Source organism: Chiloscyllium plagiosum, chromosome 18 (assembly GCF_004010195.1).
Source record: "Chiloscyllium plagiosum isolate BGI_BamShark_2017 chromosome 18, ASM401019v2, whole genome shotgun sequence".
NCBI classification, from domain to species: domain Eukaryota; kingdom Metazoa; phylum Chordata; class Chondrichthyes; order Orectolobiformes; family Hemiscylliidae; genus Chiloscyllium; species Chiloscyllium plagiosum.
This window is the reverse complement of record NC_057727.1, coordinates 17,268,978-17,290,631: the sequence shown is the minus strand read 5'-3', so window position 1 is coordinate 17,290,631 and position 21,654 is coordinate 17,268,978. Positions and strand designations below refer to the sequence as shown.

The window sequence follows — 21,654 nt, the reverse complement described above, 5'->3', positions numbered from 1 at the left end:
TATTGTGTGCAGTTCTGGTCTCCAAATTTGAGGAGAGACATTCTGGCTATTGAGGGAATGCAGCGTAGGTTCACGAGGTCAATTCCTGGAATGGCGGGATTACCTTACACTGAAAGACTGGAGCGACTGGGCTTGTGTACCCTTGAGTTTAGAAGACTGAGAGGGGATCTGGTTGAGACATATAAGATGATCAAAGGATTGGACACTCTGGCGGCAGGCAACATGTTTCCGCTGCGGGGTGAGTGCCGAAACAGAGGACACAGCTTAAAAATACGGGGTAGGCCATTTAGGACAGAGATGAGGAGAAACTTGTTCACCCAGAGAGTGGTGGCTGTGTGGAATGCTCTGCCCCAGAGGGCAGTGGAGGCCCAGTCTCTGGATTCATTTAAGAAAGAGTTGGATAGAGCTCTCAAGGATAGCGGAATCAAGGGTTATGGAGATAAGGCAGGAACAGGATACTGATTAAGGATGATCAGCCATGATCAAGTTGAATGGTGGTGCAGGCTCGAAGGGCAGAATGGCCTACTCCTGCACCTATTGTCTATTGGAGGGAATTCCACAACTTTTGACTCAGTGACAGTGAAAGAATGGCAATATATTTCCAAGTCAGGATGGTGAGTGGCTTGGAGAGGAAATGCAGGTGGGGGTATTCCCATGTATCTGCTGCCCTTATCCTTCTAGATGGGATTGGTGAGCATTCCATTGAGAAGGTGCTCTTCTAGGACCTTTCTGCAGTGCATCTTGTAGATACTGCTGCTACCAAAGGTGGTCGATGGTCAAGGGAATGGATGTTTGTGGATATGGTGCCAGTCGGGTGGGCTGCTTTATTCTGGATGATGCCAACCTTCTTGAGCATTGTTGGAGCCACACCCATCCAGGCAGGTGGAGAATATTCCATCACGCTCCTGACTTGTGCCTTGTAGATGGTGGACAGGCTTTTGGGAGTCAGGAGATGAGTTGCTTGCTGCAGTTTTCCTAGCCTTTGACATGCTTTTGTAATTTGTGACCAGAAACTCAACTGGACTCGCCAATAGTAAGCCCCAAGATGTTGTTAGTGGGGAATTCAGTGATAGTAACACTATTGAATGTCAAGGGATGGTGGTTAGCTTGTCTCTTGCTGGTGATGATCATAACCTGGCATTTGTGTGTTGCACAAGTTACTTGTCAATCTAAGCCTGGATCTTGTCCAATCTTGTTGCATTTGAACATGAACTGCTTCAGTGTCTGAGGAGTTGTGAATAATGATTAACATCCCCACTTCAGACCTTTTTAATGGAGGGAAGGACATTGATGAAGTAGCTGAAGATGGTTAAGCCAGGACACTGCCCTGATGTACTCCTGGAGTTGAGATGACTGACCTCCAACAACCGCAACCATCTTTCTATCTCCAAGTATGTTTCCAACCAACTCAATACCCATTGGTTCTGGATTTGTTAGGGCTCCTTGATGACATGTGCAGTCAAATGTCGCATTGATAGGCCAGGCCTTTGTCTCCACAAGGACTATGTGGTGGTCACTCTTACCAATACTGTCATGAACATGTGCATCTTTGGTAAGGATGAGATCCAGTATGATTTTCCTCTTGTTAATTACCTCACCAACAATAAGATGTTGGATTCCAGAGTAAACAGGCAGGAGGCTGGAAAAGCACAGCAAGCCAGGCAGCATCGGGAGATGGAGAAGTCAACCTTTTAGGTATATCCCTTCTTCAAGAAGGGCAGACCCAGTCTGGCAGCTGTTTCCTTTAGGACCTGACCAGTGCTGCTGCCGAGCCACTCTTGGTGAATACTGAAATCACTCTACCAGAGTATAGTCTGTACGCTTGCTACCCTCAGTGCTCCCTCCAAGTGATAATCAGCAAGAGGTTTCCTTGCCCTGTTTAACCTGAAGCCATAAAGCTTCATGGAGTCTGGAATCAATGTTGAGGACTCTGAAGGCAACTCCCTCCTGACTGTGTACCACTGTGCTGCTACCTCTGAGTCTGTTCTGCTGATGGGACAACACATATTCAGGTGTGGTCTGGGACATTATCTTCCAGGTATGATTCCATGAGTATGACTATATCAGGCTGTTTCTTGACTAGTCTGTGAGACGGTTCTCCCAATTTTGGCACCAACCCCCAGATGTTAGTAAGGAGGACTTTGCAGAGTTGTCAGGGCTGTGCCTGTTGTTATATTTTCTGTCTTTGTTGGTTGGTCCATCCATTTTCATTTCTTTGACGAGATGTTGTGGTGATTGATACTACTGAGTGGGAGCACATGCTTTGTAGTAGAGTGAGGGATGCTCAATGACTTTAGGTCACACCAAGTTTGTCAGAGAGGGTCATGGATTTAAAATGAATTGCGCCAACTGAAATCAAAGCAGTGAATGTCTCAAGAGCTTAGTCTTCGTTGGCATGGAGAAAAGCCAATTTGTTTTTTGTATTCATGTATTCATTCATGGGATGTGCTCATCAAAGGCTGCACCCAGCATTTGTTGTCCATCCCTAATGCCCAGAGGGCAGTTGAGAGTCAACCACATCGCTATGGGTCTGGAGTCGCATGAGACCAGGTGAGGATGGCAGGTGTCCTTCCTTGAAGAGCATTAGTGAACTAGAAAGGTTTTTCCGACAAGAGAGTAGAGTTTCATCAGTAGATTCTTAATTCCAGATTTTCTTTAATTGAATTCAAATTCCACCATGAACCATGGCGGGATTTGAATCCAGGTCCCCAGAACATTAGCTGAGTTTCTGGTTTAATAATCTAATGATAGTACCACTGGGCCATCAGTTTTCTGTCAATCATGCAAAACGCTGGGGAATGGAAACTTTTCTAAAGCAGTTTTTCTCCTAGAGTCGGTTGCAAGGTATGTTATGGCACAGTAGTACTGTTCCTACTTCTGAGGCAGGTGGCCTAGGTTCAAGTCACATCTGCTTCAAAGTTGTACAGTAACGTCTCTGAACAGGTTGACTAGTAAAACATCTGGAGATGGTTGCAAGCTGCTTGTATCTTGTACGTTTCACCTAGCTGTTGTTGACGTGGGGAGTGTAGAATGTGACTTGTGCCGTTGAAAAGTAGAAGGGATTCAGTCAAAGTGAAAGCAAAATTGCTCTGTTATCAATCCCGTAGGTGACTGAGAACACAATCACGTGCAAGTTCCTTATAGGTCTCATATCAGAAGGTCTTGTGGTTTAGTGAATCAATTTCTGCTTCTGACCCAGAAACCCATTGCAGAACTGTTTGGCCGTGGAAGGAGCAGTTCAAGTGAATTTTACAATCTGTCTTCTAATCCTTCTAACCCTTCCCTACTATTTCCCAAAGGGAAACTTTGCATGTATACATATCAAACAGAACAGTACGTGGCATCTTAACTTGGCACCATGTTACCATTCCTTTTCTGTTGGTCTAAATCTTGCAAATCCCTTCCTAATAGTTCTGTGGGTGCACATGTCATATAGCAGAAGTAGAGTAGAGTCATTAGAGATGTACAGCATGGAAACAGACCCTTCGGTCCAACCCATCCATGCCGACCAGATATCCCAACCCAATCTAGTCTCACCTGCCAGCACCCGGCCCATATCCCTCCAAACCCTTCCTATTCATATACTTGTCCAAATGCCTCTTAAATGTTGCAATTATACCAGCCTCCACCACTTCCTTTTTTAGAGCAGAGGATGAAAGGTTATTGGAGTAGATGGGAATGAGCATTTGAGCTTACAGTCAGGTCAGCTGTGCTCTATTATTGAATGGCGAAGAAGGTTCAAAGAGGTGAATGGCCTACTCCTGCCCCTTTTGTGTGCATGGACTACGCCACCATCTTCACTCAGCAAAGAGAAATCACTGGTCTTGCCAATGACACTCACTCACACTGTAAGAAGAAATCAAACCAATATCTCAAACCCTGATTTATCTTGTGTGTCAGTGTTTGAGCTGTAAATTCTACCTATCTAATTCCTTAAGGCACCAATAAATAAAAACCTTAGGATTTTTAATCCCTTTTGCACAAAAGGAATTCGGCAACAAGCAAGTGACTCAAAGCCAGATAGGTACGTGAAGCAGAAAGTAATGAGGGAATGTGCTGATAGGCATGGATGAAGTACAGTGAATGGAGGCTCACTTGCAACATTAGTGTTGGCACAGACCTGTTGGGGCAAGTGACCTATTCTTGCTAATTTTAGGATTTGAAGAATTGTTTTGGTCTAATCAAAGACAAGTTAATACTGTGTGAATTAACTCATTTAAACTGAGACAAAAGTAAAACAGTACAGATAGTGGAATTCTGACAATGTGTTGGAAGTATTCAGCAGAACAGAGACAGACAGAGAATCAAAGATATATAACAACTGATGAAGGGTCATCATGACCTTAAACAGTAGCTGTCTTTCCACAATGCTACCTGACTTGCTGAGTATTACGAGCATTTCCAGGACCTAGCAAAAGAGAAGAAATATTAACTAGTTTCCAATGTGTGGCATGGTGTTCCCATGCATCTGCTGCCCTTGCCCTTCTAGGCAGTAGAGATTGGAGGTTTGGGATGTGCTGATAGAAGAACATTTTGAGTGACTGCAGTGCATCATGTGATAATACACACCCTTGCTGCTGTGTGCAGTAATGGAGAGAGCGAATGGTTAAGGTTGTGGAAGGACTGGGAGCAGTATGGACTAGAGAGAACCTAGATTCACCAGCAATGGGAGGAAGGAACCAGTTGCTGTCACCATGAGGAGGTGATCACCAAGAAGGTCAGAGTTGAGAGTGTGTTCCTGGAAAAGTACAGCAGATCAGGCAGCGTTCGAGGAGCAGGAAAATTGATGTTTCGGGCCAAAGCACTTCATCAGGAATTTCCAGCATCTGCAGAACTCACTGTCTCCTACCAAAAAGGTTGGTTGTGCCCTGATTGTGCTTATAGTGTGGAAAGCAGTAAAATGAGAAGTTAGGAAAATTGAGAACTTTGGTTGATTCACCTACATCCTGTGCTGCAACACCACCCAGCAACCATTACTCTTGTCTTGCCTACTAACTTCATCAGAAGTTCTCGTATCTTGTTGAGATTCACCACCACCCACCCAGACAGTGGCTTTATCTGGGCCACTTTCCTAACCACCCCCTCCCCATTCCCCACCTCCTCCTCCTGCCATTCAACTCAGTTTGTCCACAATCTGCTGTGCTTGGCTGATAGTCTCCTTGGCAAAAGTGAGGACTGCAGATGCTGGAGATTAGAGTCGAGATCAGAGTGGTGCTGGAAAAGCACAGCAGGTCAGGCAGCATCCGAGGAGCAGGAGAATTGACGTTTCAGGCAGGAGCCCTTCATCAAGAATGAGTCTCCTTCACCAGCTGAGCTGTGCCCATTGTGTGAATAATCTGACCAGTCAGTCTCTAGTTTTGTTTCCTCACCTTTTTCAGCAGAGAGCACACCATGCAAAGGAAAGGGAGATGACCAAGTTAGGCAGGGATTTTAATTGAAGAGATTGAGTGAATGTTGTCACAGATGTGTGCCACATGGCTGGTGGCAGAATTATAGATCTGTCTGTTATATGGTCTGAGTGAATCATTAACACCAGCATGGACTGCTTGGGCCGAATGGACTTTTCCTTTCTTACATCTTCAATGAAACATGTTGATTTTAATTAATTGGTGACTAAGCTATCAGTATGGAGCACGGTCAAGATTATTTTCCCAGGACCAAGCCATTTCCTTCTCTTTTGACTTCCAGAGACTCTTAGGGTGGAATCTTCTGTTGGTTGCATGGTTCTCACATGCGGCTGGAAAGCCTGTGAGAGGCCTATCCCTGAGGATGGCCCATGTGACATCCTTCCTATAGTGTAGCACACAATTTATCTGGAATTAGTTCCCTGCAGCAGGAACTGTCTCTCATTAGAACCTCCTTTTTCCCTTGCAAGTGCCCTTAGGTCAATAGCCAACCAACAAATGGTCTGTACTCTTTCTATCTCCATTGATCCCAGCAGTGGTGGCTTGAGATCCTTTGACTGGTCATTAAAGGCATAGATGGGCATTAGTGTGGCAGGGTGGACTGTGGACCTGCCAGCCCTGAACCCAATGCTGATGGGAGTGGGACAGCTGCTGAGATTGCACCCAGCCTTATTGTAAATGCCTTTCCTGCCTCCGCCCCATCATTCCTTCCACTGTAACTGGAAAAGGATGAAGATGGTCTCTCCGTGGACTTCATGCATTCTGAGCACTGAGATGGACTAGTTAGAGAGTTCATCTGGATCATAAGTGAATGAGCATAACCCCAAGGTTAACAAATAAAACTGAAGTCCATATTTGGGTTACTTATGGCAGTGAGGAGATGGGAAAGAATCAAGGCCTGGGGATTAATTTATAGGTTTATGGAGTTATGTTAAGACTAGTGGGGGGGGAGTTATGAATGCAAAATAGGTGGTGGTAATCCAGTGCAAACGGTGGAAAGAAGGTCAGCCCAGATTGACGGCACGGTGACTCTGTGGTTAGCACTGCTGCCTCACAGCGCCAGGGACCTAGGTTCAATGCCACCCTCAGGTGATTGTCTGTGTGGAGTTTGCACATTCTCCCCATGTCTGCGTGGGTTTCCTCCAGGTGCTCTGGCTTCCTCCCACAGTCCAATGGTGTGCAGATTGGGTGGATGGGTCCTAGGAAATGCAAGGTTACAGGGATAGGGTTGGGCTGGTGGGTCTGGGTGGGATGCTCTTCAGAGGATTCACGTGGACTCGATGGGCCAAGTGTCCTGCTTCCACACCATAGGGACTTTGTAAGAGCAAAAGCATGTGAGCAAGATGACAGGAGGGAAGGGGATACAGTTGGAATAGAGGTGCATGTTCTTGGTCTGAAGTTATTGTACTTGATGTTGAGTCCTGAAGGCTGTGAAGTGCCTAAGCCTTGATTTTGCTGGAACACTAGCAGGCCTGGGGCAGAGATACTAGCATGACAGCAAGACGTTGTATTGAAATGGCAAGCAACTAGAAGGTTTGGATCATACTTACAAAGAGAGTGGAGATTTTCTACAAAGCAGTCAGCTAGTCTGTGTTCGGTCTTGCCAATGTACAGAGACTGTATTGTGAGCAGCGAATATAGTGAACTGGATTGAAAGAAGTGCAAGTAAATTATTACTTCACCTGGAAGGTATGTTTGGGGCTTTGGGGACAGTAAGCTGATAGGAGGTAAACAGGCAAGTGTTAAATCTTATGTGATTGTACGAGAAGGTGGCATGGGGAAGTGAGGAATTGGTAGGAATGATGGAGGAGTGGACTAGGGTGTTGCAGTGAGAATGGTCCTTGCAGGGTACTGACAAGGCAAGGGAAAGGGGAGGTAGATGTGTTTGGTGGTGGAAATGGCAGATGGCGATCCTTTTGAAGGCGGAGGGAAGGGGCTCGAAATTTAATAGAAGGGGAACCATCTCATTCAGGGAGGGAGGAGGAATGTTTGAGGGCAGAGTGTAGGAAATGCATCAGACGCTGCTGAGGATCCACTGCTCTTCATATTCTGGTTGGCTGTTAAACACTGGGGGCCATCATTCAGAAGGAGATTGGTTGATGTACAGGGCAGGCGAAGATGTGACAAAGCACTTATAAGCACTTGGACTTTACTGACATTAAACAATCTGAACTTTAATGACACCATGAAGTGCACATCAATCTCCTTCCCTGGCGAATTGCCCATGCTCCAGAAAATCTGTTTTGGAAAAGTTACGTGCAACAGAATGTTTAAATCAATTAGACATACAGACTCGCACAGCTATGTTAATTTCTCTTCCAGGTACAGTATTGATTGGGCTGATTCCAGCAAACAGCCAAACTTCAGATCTACTTTTACTTTACGCCTAAACTCATCTCTTCTACTCTGGACTGTTAAATTTCTGCCCCTGGTTTTCAAAGCTGTTCATTTGGAATTCATTTTGAGTCAGTTCTGAATTTGCTTTAGACTACCTTATAGATCACTGCATTATCCTTCCATGTCCCCTTCTATATCGGCAAAGAGCACACTGGAACTTCTGTTGGATTTAAGCTTGCCTGACACTGAATTCATTGCAAATTTGTGCATTAAGGCTTGCTAGTAATTGAAAACATTTTTTAAAAAATTGAAAAACAGTTGAAACTTGTTTCAAAGTGCTTACGTTCCTTTAAAATGTGTTCAGCACCTTTTTTAAATTAAACCACAGATAGCAAACTCCTCTCTAAAGATTGGTTCAGGGAAGTCCGTTCATCTGAATTGCTTTATTTTGGCAAATCAGAAATGTAAGATACAGGCATTTCTTCCTGTTGACTCATGACATAAACTCCGTACTTGAGTCAACAGGAATTATGCCTGATCTCTTCTCCATCATTCCTTCACTAATCTTAGTTGTCTTTCAGATTTCCACAAATGTTGGCTTAAAATACAAGAGGAAAATTAGTGAGCGTCAGACAATATGAAAAGAAAACATGAATTGCCTTTTCCACTCAGTCCTCATTATCTGCTGATTGACTGCCCACAGACCTGCGTACTCCTGAGTCATGTCATGAAGTATCAGTGCCAACAACTCCATTTTAATTTATTCTGGTTTACTTGTCCAGTCTGAGCATGTGGTCTACGGTGGTACAGAGGAGAGTTGGATAGGACCAGGATTTGTATTTTTGGTAACCAAGTTGCTAACCCCTACAGGTAATGAGAAGTTGGTGAATACCTTAATGACATGTTTCCTTCTAAAATATAAACATGATTGGGGCCATTTTTTCACGCAGGAATGGGATGGACAGGGTGGTCAAAATGGTGCCCAAGCATTCCTGACATGTTCATGCCCTCTGCCATTTTAAATTCTTCCATTCTGGGCACAAGGTTGGCATCCACCCCCAACAGTTCCTTCATGAAGTTCTCTTCATCATTTGCCTTGCACCAGGCTACTCTCTAAGTTTCCAGGCATTCCAGGAATGCATTGTGGTGATGGCAAATTCATTTAAGTTTTTGTTAAAAAGGGACTTCGATAACTAATTGAAATGAGAAAGTTTGCAGGGTTATGTGAAAACGATTGGGGGTGGGGTGGGGGAGTAGTTCATGTGTAGAGCCTGCATACACACACACAAAGTTGAAAGGCATCTTGCTGTGCTCTAACTCTGTGATGCTGTAGGTTTCTTCATACCCTTTATGCCATATTTCTTAATATTACCCTTCGCCAACCAGATCAGCATCATGTCACCCAACCTTTACTTTCTGATAAACGTATCAGAAAGTGATTTGCTGAAGTTTAAACTGACCTGATTTTTGACTGCGGTTACTGAGTGACAAAACTCTTCATATTCCCTGAGCTCAGCTTACAGTAAAGAGCAGACTAACTTTAACCACAATGATTATGTTCCAGTAATTAAAAACTCAACACTATTCGGCCTAGTAATAAACAGTCTAATCAATCTGTTACTCAGTAGCTAACTGAGAGCCTATGTTATATATTATAATGGTGGTAATGTTTTAACCTGCAGGTCCTTTTCTTACTTTGAGGTACTTGTGATCTTTGTGTTGCTACTTCTCCCTTTGCAATGGAAAACAAAATAATAGCAGATCCAAAATCAGCTGGGTGGATAATGCTGTCAACTTAGTGCTGTCGCACTGTCCTTTGCAGGTTTTGAGCAGATCTGGTTCTGGAGGTTGAAGATCCAAGAGGCATAATTAAGGCCCTCTTGCCATTTCTAACTCTGCGTGACACCCATCGGTTTCTGCCGCACCCTCCTGCCATAGGCAGTACAGATCAGAAGGCAACTATTTGCAGGATTCATACATCACCTGTCATTAGATAAAGCTAGACGCTGCTATTGGAGACTTCTTTTCTGACAGTGTGTTAATGTGTCTGAATTGTGTACTCATGTGCAAACCTGTTACCTGCTGCTCCATACTGGGAGGTATTTACTGATCCTGATATGAAGTACACAAGCAGCTACTGAAGACTGAGTTTGTGCCTTGAAAGACAAGCTCCCTGTTTTAGAGGGTGTTGACAGCTCGTCGATCCCATGAAAACTGATCAGTTTCTTTCAGGTGCCCAGCTTTTGAATCTAATCCAGTGCCTCCCTGATAAGTATTTTCAATCCAAAATCCCCCTCTCTGTAGGCCTGCTATACCCTGGGCAATAATGGCATGCCTGAGAAAGTATCCAGACATTTACAATCCCAACACCATACTCTTCAATGATGTGTATCAATTCCATTTTGTAGCTAATGTCGTTTTTGGTGTTTAAGAATTACGGGGACCTAATTCAAAGGTGTGTGAATCTGTTTGATCAGTGAATAGCAACTATTGGCACAATTATGTAAAATTCATTGTTACTCTTCCCTTTTTGCAGAGGTTAAATCTAATCCATTGATTATGCGATCATTTAGCTCTGCCTATCAATTGCTGCTGGCATTATTTGGCTGTTGTGTAACTTCAGGTTGATGTCTCGTTTTGCGTATACCTTGTGCTGCTCCTGGCGTGCCCTCATGCATGCTTCTGTGAACCAGAGTTGATCCCTGGCTTGGTGTGAATGGGAGATTGAGGCATATGCTGAATCTTAGATTGCAGATTGTGGTTGAATACAATTCGGCTGCTGATAGCCCATGTGGTTTGTGTGATAGACAGATACATTTGTTACAGGTAGATTGGTAAGGCTGAAGTTCCCTCTTGTTGATCAGCAGCTTTGTCCTTTAGCATAGAACATAGGACATTACAGAGCAATGCAGGCCCTTTGCCCTCGATGTTGCGCCGAACTGTGGAACCAATCTGAAGCCTATCTATCCTACACTATTCCATTTTCATCCATATGTTTATCCAAAACCATTTAAATGCCCTTAAAATTAGCGAGTCTACTACTGTTGCAGGCAGAACATTCCATGCCCCTACTACTCTCTGAGTAAAGAACCTACCTCTGACATCTTTTCAATGTTTAATTAGATTAGATTCCCTACAGTGTGGAAACAGGCCCTATGGCCCAACAAGTCCACACTGACCCTTGACTCCAACCTTCGATAAGTTTCTACTCCATTAGTGTGATTGTTCTGTTTCACATTTTCTGCCCATTGCATTATGGTTGCCAGCTCTGATTCATTATGAAAGGGGTTGAAGGTTAACACAGTTATTTAATCAAGACTTTTATAGCGGACAGGCAGCAGGAGCCCCATTCTCTGTTGACCTGTTTTTAACTTGTTTCTATTTAGATTAGACAAGGCCCAACCAGTCCACACCGACCCTCCGAAGAGCAACCCACCCAGTCCCATTTCCCTCTGACTAATGCACCTAGCACTATGGGCAGTTTACCATGGCCAATTCACTTGACTTACACATCTTTGGACTGTGGGAGGAAACCGGAGCACCCAGAGGAAACCCACACAGACACAGGGAGAATGTGCAAACTCCACACAGACAGTTGCCTGAGGCTGCAATCGAACCCAGGTTCCTGGTGCTGTGAGGCAGCAGTGATAAACACTGAGTCACTGAGCTGCCCTGAGTCACCGTACTGCCCTATTAGATTAGATTCCCTACAGTGTGGAAACAGGTCCTTCGGGCCAACAAGTCCACACTGATCCTCCGAAGAGCAACCCACCCAGACCCATTCCCCTACATTTACCCCTTCACCTAACACTACGGGTAATTTAGCACAGCCAGTTCATCTAACTGCACATTTTTGGACTATGGGAGGAAACCGGAATATCCGGAGGAAACTCACGCAGACACTGGGAGAATGTGCAAACTCCACACAGACAGTTGCCTGAGGCGGGAATCGAACCCAGGTCTCTGGCGCTGTGAGGCAGCAGTACTAACCACTGTGCTACCTCTATGCCGTGTCTGTCTGTGCCGTCTCAGTTTAAATCTATGTCCCCTTGTGCTAGCCATCACGATCCGAAGAAAAAGGCTCTCACTGTCCATCCTATCTAATCCTCTGATTATTTTATATGTCTTAATTCACCTCTCAAACTTCTATCTAACGAAAACAATCTCCAGTCTCTCAGGCTTTCTTCATAAGACCTTCCTTCCATACCAGTAGAAAGTGATGCTGGAGATCAGATTGAGAGTGTGGTGCTGGAAAAGCACAGCAGGTCAGTCAGCATCCGTGGAGCAGGAGAATTGATGTTTCAAGCATATGCCCTTCATCAGGGATGACGGTGGCATTCCTGATGAAGGGCTATGCCTGAAACGTCGATTCTCCTGCTTCTCGCATGCTGCCTGACCTGTTGAGATTTTCCAGCACCACACACTCGACTCTTCCTTCCATACCAGGCAACATCCTAGTAATTCTCCTCTGCAATCTTTCCAAAGCTTCCACATTCTTCCTGTAACGTGGTGACCAGAACTCTCCGCAATACTCCAAGTGCAGCCACACCTGAGTTTTGTACAGTGGCTGTAATGTTAAAAGGTTAAATTGGACCATCTCTCTGGACATTAATGTAATATTAAAGTGTTAAACTGCACTGACTAAACATTCTCGAAGTGGATGGAGACGACATTCATGCAGAAATGCGGACGATTCCCACTCCATTTAGACAGTCATTTGCTACTACTCCCCTACTATTATCAAATTCAACTCTAATTTAGTCCCTTTCATTCAGAAGTACTTTCATAGCCATCCCACAAAGCTAGGACATATCACACCTATATTGTCTTGGCGAATCACTAAGTCAGGAAATCGTATGTAAAACGATTCCCAGGATTAGGGCATTTACATTTGCATTATCTCAGAGAATGATCTCATCCTACCATTGTGCCTGGGGTAACATGTAGTTATGATGGTGGTGGTGGTGGGGGTGAGGGGGGGTGTTGGTGGGTAGCCAGCAAATCTGTGAGTATTACCAACTGACCTGTATAAAGGGGATGTTCGGGGTCTCTTTTGACTCAAAGGGGGTCACCTGGCTTTAATAAGCTTTTAACTGATGGCAGAAGTTGATGTGTGTGAATTGCATCTCTGGAAAAGAGCATGACCTCCTGGCTCTGAAACTCTGTCCCTCTACCAATAAAAGCTAACACATCGTACGCCTTCTTCCAAAGTGAATCACCTCACACTTTTCTGTATTAAACTCCACCTCTCAGCCTAGCTCTGCAGCTTATCTATGTTCTTCTGTAACCTGCAACATATTTCGGCACTATCCACAAATCCACCGACCTTGGTGTCATGTGCAAATTTGCTAGCTCATCCTTCTATGCCCTTATCTAGGTCATTTATGTAAATAACAAACAGCAGTGGCCCCCAAAATAGATCCTTGTGGTACACCACTAGTAACTGAACTCCAGGATGAACATTTCCCATCAACCACCACCCTTTGTCTTCTTTCAGCTAGCCAACTTCTGATCCAGACCGCTGAATCATCCTCAATCCCATGTGTCCATATTTTGAGAAATAGCCTACTGTGGCACCCTTATCAAATCCATATACACCACATCAACTGCTTTACCCTCATTCACCTGTTTGATCACCATCTCAAAGAACTCAGTAAGGTTTGTGAGGCATGACCACCTGTTCACAAAACCATGTTGACTATCCGTATTCCGCCTATTCCTCGCTAGACGATTATAAATCCTACCTCTTATAATCTTTTCCAGCACTTTACCCACAACCGAAGTAAGGATCACTGGTCTAAAAGTACCAGGGTTGTCTCTACTCTCCTTTTTTAACAAGGGGACAACATTTGCTATCCTCCAGTCTTCTGGCACCGTACCTGTAGACAATGATGACATAAAAATCAAAGCCAGTTGTTAGCACTCTGCTAGTGCAGTCTGTAGTTATATTGCTGAGCTGCTCCTAGTGATGGACATTGAAGTCCCCATCCAGACTACCTTCTCTGCCCTTGTTGTCATCAATGCTGCTTCCATTGATGTTCAACATTAGGGAAAATTGACTTACCATCCTTTTGCATTTTAAGGAAGGGAAGAATGTTAGTACCAGGTAGGTTGTATTCAGCAGGATGTTTCCTCATTTGACCTGGTTCCATGAGTCTTCATGGAGTCTGGAGTCAATGTTGAGTACTTCCGGGGAAGTCCCTCCCAAAAGCACACCACTGCACTTCCATCTCTGGGGCAATTTCCATGAATCATACCTTACAGACAATGACTGTCAAGTTGTAGCTTGACAAATCTTTTGGCCAAGTCTCCCAATTTTTGACACAAGCCCCCAGTTGTTAGTACAGAGGGCTTTGGAGGTCAACAAGGCTGTGAGTGCCTCTGTAATTCCCAGTGTCTTTTGCTGATGCTGGATGGTCTGTCTAATTTTGTTCGATACAACTGAGTAACTCAATGTCAATGGTTTGTATGAGCTTTTCGCATTCCTGCCTGTTGCATATAATTCAATTAATCACCATCTCAGGTGGCTGAGTCACCTGTGTTCTTCATTTTCTCCCAACTTTTCATATTTTTCTTCCTTTTACTTAGTCTCTTGAAGACAGTGGTTAGCACTGCTGCCTCACAGCGCCAGAGACCCAGGTTCAATTCCCGCCTCAGGCGACTGACTGTGTGGAGTTTGCACGTTCTCCCCGTGTCTGCGTGGGTTTCCTCCGGGTGCTCCGGTTTCCTCCCACAGTCCAAAGATGTGCAGGGCAGGTGAATTGGCCATGCTAAATTGCCCGTAGTGTTAGGTAAGGGGTAAATGTAGGCGTATGGGTGGGTTGTGCTTCGGCGGGACGGTGTGGACTTGTTAGGCCGAAGGGCCTGTTTCCACACCGTAAGTAATCTAATCTAATCTTAAAAAAAAGACATTGATTCATGAACACTTCACTAATTTGTCTAACGTGTGCATGATCAAAGCATTTCAATGAGTATTGGAAATCTAGTTGAATGCAGTGACAATAACAGAGAGAAAAAAAACAATGTTGTCCCGCCCAAGCAACTACACCTTTTCCACTAAGTTTCATTAGTTTGCTGGGACGTAGGCTGCCTTCTGGGTTTGTTTTGTGTTTGTAGTTCTGGCAGAGAGAAAACAAAATCTTTTTTTCAGGAAATAATTCTGCAAATCACAAATCCTGTTTGACAAGAGACCGTGTGCAGTGTATTACAATTTGAGTGATTCTTATTAAACCTTCTCAACTCGGTAACATTTAGGAACCAGTCATAGTGGTCAAGTACAACCTTACAAATGGGGGCTTAGATCAGGAAATTTTTTGTTTTAGTTCTGCATGTGCCAGAACTACGAGGATTCTAAAGTTAATGTTTTGAAACGTCATATTAAAGGTACAGGAATGTGCTTCATAACGTAAAACCATTCACTCTAACTGCATGGGTCTCCTGTAATAAGGTGTGCAGAATACCTTATTTTACGCTTGAATAAGGATTATATTGAATGAAAAGGTAATAAGCTTTACTCCATTTTACATTTTCCAATGCACATACGTACTGATACATTTATAAATGTGACATAATTGACAAAATATCTTCAATATCAAGAAACGTTGTTTTTGTTTCTGATTTTTCAGTTCTTTTCGTTTTTAGCTTCATTATCAATATCGGTTACCTTTATTTGAAATTTGAAATGTGAAATATGGTGGTGAAGTGACTAAAACAAATATTTCTGCTCTTTTTCCACAGCAACCCCTTGATATAGGTAGGTATTTTTCTATTTTATCTTTGCCTAATTGTTTATTTTCCAATTAAAATTTTTTGTTCTTATGAGAAAGGTCAAAAGAATTTGATAAATGTTAAAAATGTTTGCACTTGCTTATTCCCTGTCTTCTCTAAGTATGCATGTAAATGCATTCCTTGTCAAACCTGTAATGTCATGACAGTGCAGTTCATCAAAATGTAGGCTGGGCTTTGTAGAATTATATTGCAGCCAAAAACCTGGGACTGATGCTCCATGGATAATAAATCATTTTAATTTTGTTGTTGTTAGATTATGGGTTCCAGTACATTATATAGTTCAATTTACTTTTGGCAATAGGTAGTGAAGTGTGGCATTTAGTCTTTCTGGGCCAACACTTCTCTGGGATTTTGTAGGCAAACATATATTTGAAGAACTTTACAGAATGGAAGCAAAAATGAAGGTACATGTTGGGAGGGAATAAGGCATCGGGTGGAATTTTTAAAAAAATCATAAGTCAGTGAACTGTATTCAAGAGTTATACCTGTGAGTATATCTATATATCTATATCTGAATTCAGGGTAGAAGTTCAACATTTAGCCCTTTCCTGAATCCCACATTTCCATCTCTCCCCAAAAACTCTTGATTCCCTTGGCTAAAGAATATTTTCATATCTGTCTTAAATATAATCAATAGCCCCACTTCCACTACCTTCTGAGGCAGGGAGTATTTGTATTTATACACCTCATGAAAGGTAACCTTCAAAGTTTGGGAGAAGATTTGTAGTTCGGGTGCTCGTTGTTGTGGTTCTGTTCGCCGAGCTGGGAATTTCTGTTGCAGACGTTTCGTCCCCTGTCTAGGTGACATCCTCAGTGCTTGGGAGCCTCCTGTGAAGCGCTTCTGTGATCTTTCCTCCGGCATTTGTAGTGGTTTGAATCTGCCGCTTCCGGTTGTCAGTTCCAGCTGTCCGTTGCAGTATATTGGGTCTAGGTTGATGTGCTTATTGATTGAATCTGAATCTGTGGATGAGTGCCATGCCTCTAAGAATTCCCTGGCTGTTCTCTGTTTGGCTTGTCCTATAATAGTAGTGTTGTCCCAGTCGAATTCATGTTGCTTGTCATCTGCATGTGTGGCTACTAAGGGTAGCTGGTCGTGTCATTTCATGGCTAGTTGGTGTTCATGGATGCGGATCGTTAGCTGTCTTCCTGTTTGTCCTATGTAATGTCTTGCATGGGATTTTGTACACCACATTGGTTTTGCTCATGCTGGGTATTGGGTCCTTCATTCTGGTGAGTTGTTGTCTGAGAGTGGCTGTTGGTTTGTGTGCTTAGTTTAGGACTTGGTCTGTGTGTGTGGCTTTCCTGTATACCTTTGAGGTGAATTCTCCGTTAGGTGTTCTCTGTACCATCATGACCAGGAATGGGAGTTGGTTGTCCTTTTCTTCCTCTCTAGTGAATCAGATTTCTGTGAGTGTGGCGCTGATGATCCGGTGTGAGTTCTCTATTTCTGTGTTTTTGATGATTACAAAGGTGTCATCCACATTATCTGACCCAGAGTTTGGGTTGAATTTGGGATAAAGCAGACTACATCCAAAAAGCGCAACAACTACTTGCAGATACCAACACCTACCAAAAGTGGGAGTTTGACCCCACCCCACAGCTCACCAATAGGATAAACAACACACTGAGGAACCTACAAAGAAACGGACAGATAACCAGGTTTGACCTACAAAGATAGAAACCTGAAAGCAACAACACCCCCAGATTCTATGGACTACCTAAAGTGCACAAACCAGACATCCCACTCGGACCCATACTATCACTACCAGGGACACCATCACACAAACTGGCTAAAGAACTACAGCAGAAACTGAAACACCTGATCAGTGGATCCAGACACTCTGTATAGTCAACACAGGAATTCTTGGACATCATGAGAAATATATACATAGGCAAGGAAGAAACCATGGTCTCATTCATTGTAATGGCATGGTTCACCTCTATGGACAAAACCCTCGCCAGAGAAACAATAGCCAACCTGCTGGACATACAGAACAGACAACAGGACATTGAACCTATCAACAAAGACGGCATACTCAAACTACTGGACCTGTGCCTCACAACACACTTCACATTCAACAACCAAATATATGAACAAATCAACGGCACATCCTTGGGCTCAGCCGTCATCTGGACTCCTAGCAGAAGCCGATTGTGGATCCTTGCTTGGATTTTTCCTTTATACTGGGAACGTGTTTATTCTGAAATATCCCTTTAAGAATCTGCCGCTGCTTCTTTACTGATCTGTCTGCCAGTCCAAAATCTCAGTTCACTTTGTCTGGCTTAGCTTTCATACCCACAGAGTTGCTCTCATTTAGGATTAAAATATGATGTTTAGAGCCACCTTTCACTTTCAAATTGGATTTTTAACTTGGATCATAATACAATTACTGGTACCCGGGTGTGCCTTTACTCTGAGGTTATTAATTAATCCTGTCATATTACACAAGAGCAAGTCTCAAATAATCTGCTCTCTGGTCAGTTCCAAAACATGCTACTCCAAAACTATTTTAGAGTGTTCTATGAACGCCTCATCCAGGTTACAATTACCAATTTGAATTTTACAATTCATATGGAGATTCAAATCATCCACTAATTATTACCATTCTTTTATCACAAAGCATCCAATATTTCTTCTTGTATCATATTTCCTGTGCCATAGTTACTGAGAGGTTGCCTGTCGAACCTCCCCACAAATGATGTTTTCACGCTACTGTTTCTCAACTCCACCCAAACTGATTGTACAATCTGATTTCTTGAACTGAAGTCATCTCTAACTATTTCACCAATACCATCTTTGATTAATAGAGCTACCCCTCCACTTTTACTTAGCTTCCTATTCTTCTCGAATAACTCCTATTCCTCAAAATTTGGAATCCGTCCTTGTCGTTGTGGAGTTGTCTGTTTTTCACTTTATACCATTTAGTCTTGACTGCTGCTACATCTTTAGTTTATATTCTTCTCTGTCCCTTCTCTGATTTTCATTTTCCACTTTAGTATTTTGCTGTCCTGCCCTAACTTCATCCCTTGATTTATTACTTTTTCCTAAGCATGAATCCTTATACCCTCTTGTTTGGTTGAAAGCTCTCTACTTTCCTTATTATGCAGCTAGCTAGAACAGTGTGGTTAAATGGTCTGTTGACAATTAACTCTATTCGATTCCTAAAGTTACACACAAGTATGACTTGATGAAGTATTGGTTAATGTTTAGATATTCTCTGTTAATAAAATACTCCAGGGTTAAACATTTATGGAAACTGTAGCAGTTATTTTGGCTCCATTGCAGTGACATGCTAGACAGGAGGCTTAGCTATACCGATGTAAATTGTTTGTACTGTTGTGCTTTGTTGAGCAAATCAACTGACCCTGACACTTCCTACAGCTCTGAATTGTTTTATTGTTTAGTTCTGTATATTAGTTAACAAATTTTTCCAGGGCATCAGAATAGGGATTATGCCAAGGGCAACTGATGTGTGAAGTTCGCTGTCCAAGTTTCTGGAAGTACAGATAGACCTGAAGAAATGCTGTCAAGGGACTGACTGACAGTATTTCCTATTTTTGAAATTGGACAGCAAAGGCTGAGAGGAGATTTGATATCGGTTTTTAAATTATGAACGGGCTGAATGGAGTAGCTCCGGAGAAGCTGTTCCTCTTTGTGAAAAGGGCAAGAATGAGAGGAGATGGGCTTAACGTGATGTGCAAAAGAAGCCATGGTGATGTGATAAAAAACCTCTTTTCACGCACTGAGTAGTTAAGGTCTGAAATGCACTGCCTGGAAAACGTGGTAGAGGCGGATGAAGGACGTTGGATGATTACTTGATAGAAACGGTGCGCAGGGATATCGGGGGGTGGGGTGAAGGCAATAAATTGGCGCTAGGTACTGATGGATATTTGAAGAGCTAGTGCAGGTACGATGGGCTGAATTGTCTCCTGTGTCATAACAAATAAGCGATTCTGGGTTATCAAGGCGAGAGGAGCAGGTTATGGAGTTCAGCAGTGCTGCCCAACTGACCCCACCCCAGTTTCTACCCACCTGGTATCCCACCCACATCCTGCTGGGAAGCTCTGTGCCAGCTGATCAGCTGATGCATGGACTTTGTCATGCACTGAGGGAAGTGTCCGAATGGAAGCACTGTGCCATGTTTCTGAAGGAGCTCTGATTGGTGTCTCCTGTCAGAAATACAGTGCTCCCTGCCTTCATGAGGTACAAAGGGGCAGACTGTCCTTGGAAAATCCAGCCCCTTGTATTCCCAGTGGAACCTTCTCCGTGGTCTCACAAGAGAATGAAGTCGAGGGTGCTCGTTTGGCTTCACATAGGCTTTGAAGCCACATGGAAAACGGGGTGTTGTGTTCTCTGAGGAACCCCTCTCCTGCTGGACATGCAGAAAGAGTTAACTCTAGTCAGGCCAGGCTCCAATCAATGTGATATGGACTGTTGCCACGTTGAGCAGAGAATTGCCTGTGATTTGAGAATCGACAGAGGTTTCTGTAAAATCGAAGATGGTGAGTGAGTAGCAGAGTGCCGCACTCGCAATCACTTCTCATTCATTGAGATTTCTGGGTAGTTTGATGCGTGCTTCAAAATCATGTGGATTAATTCCCATTGGGTCCAATCCACTGTCTTGTTCAGGTTAGTGCAGACGGCTGCAAAGCTGCCAATTACATTGTGCAGTCTGACCCTTTTTCTGTTAATTCAGTCTGTAACCACATCAGTGAGGCCTGGGTTCAAGACCCACCTGCTCCACATGTAAGTAATAACATTGCTGAACAGGTTGAATTGAAAATATTAAAAATGAAGCCTCTAGTCATTAGCTCTCTGCTGCTGTGGAAGCTAGCTGAGTCATCAAAGTGACCACACTTCAAAGTATGTCATTGGTTGGAAAGCGTTTTAGGAAGCCTAGAGATCATGAAAGGTGCTATAGAAATCTAAGTTATTTCTTTTGTACATTTACAGTGGTATCTGTCACAATGGAGAGGAGCACTGTTTTCTCTTCCCTATCAATAATGGAAATCAATAGAGACTCAATTAATCCACATGTTTTCTATTGGCAGCGTTTTGAATGAATGTCTCTGTTAAGTACACTTTCCTCTTACCTTCATACAAATGACGTCAATCGTGACTTCTACTGCTCTCCAAGCCTGAAATGCCAGCTTCTGCTTTTTCAAAAAAAATCTGTCTGATAATTGAAAATGGAAATAATGTGAATGCAGACAATGGAAGCTCTCCTAGTTTCATGACTAATGCCTGATAGCTCTGAAGTTTAGCTTTTTGGCTCGTTCCCTGAGTTAGTTCTGAAGACCTGTCGTGGTTCTGTGTGCCTTAAAGGTTATAAGAGATAGTAAATATCTTTTCTCTTTGTTTTGAATAATGTGTTGATGGGCCATATTACACAACTGGGGGTTCTTCTATGGATCTTTTACCTGCGTTTTTATGCTAATTTTCACTCTCTTTGCTCTATTTGGCCTCAAAAATGGTTGAAACCAATGGCCTTGCAAGTCTGAAAATGTCTGATCACAGAAGTTAAGCAGACTCAGGCCGTGAGTAGGAAACTGCTTTGAAACCCCAGCTGCAGTAAGCTTTAAAAGGGCTTTTGTGGTGCAGTGACCCTGGGTTCAAGACCCACACGGTCCAGAGATGTGTAGTAACATCTCTGACCGCATACATTTCCTGCAGGAAGCTGTCGCTTTGGTTGCCATAGCATTCTAGAATAGGCTCAAGTGTCCGAATGGCACATTCCTATTCCTTATGGTCTCATCTTGGTCAGTCAGGGAATCATGTATGATGGGGAAAGGGCAGGAAAGTGACTGTGGAGGAGTATTGAATCACTCATGATCCAACTTGCAGAGCAGGCTAGAGGGGCTGCATCATCTTAACAGGTTCATTGGAAAATTATATAAAACAGTTGGTTGTTGTCGCCCTCTCATGGTCAATAAAGGTAAAGACAAGTTCATGGCCAACTCTTATTTCACAACTACATAATATTATTTCTCTGGGAAATGAAATTGTTAATTTTTGCAATTCTGACAGCGCATTATTTTCTGTGTGGAGTCTTTTATTCCCTTTTTTCTTTCCATTATATTCTTAAGTGATTTTTAAACTTAGAAGCCCTAAGAAAAACACTTA

General features: G+C 43.3%; 1 protein-coding gene across 3 annotated transcripts in view; it reads left to right on the top strand.

Annotated features, from left to right (window-relative positions):
• LOC122558893 (interleukin-17 receptor E-like) overlaps positions 1-21,654 on the top strand; it is a 68,408-nt gene that overhangs the window by 7,334 nt on the left and 39,420 nt on the right. For 2 of the 3 annotated variants that reach the window (XM_043707810.1, XM_043707809.1), the window contains exon 2: positions 15,480-15,495. The exons of the other annotated variant lie outside the window; for it this stretch is intronic. In XM_043707810.1, coding sequence (XP_043563745.1) covers positions 15,480-15,495 — 16 coding nt within the window. The remainder of the gene's footprint in view (positions 1-15,479; positions 15,496-21,654) is intronic. 3 annotated transcript variants of the gene reach the window in all.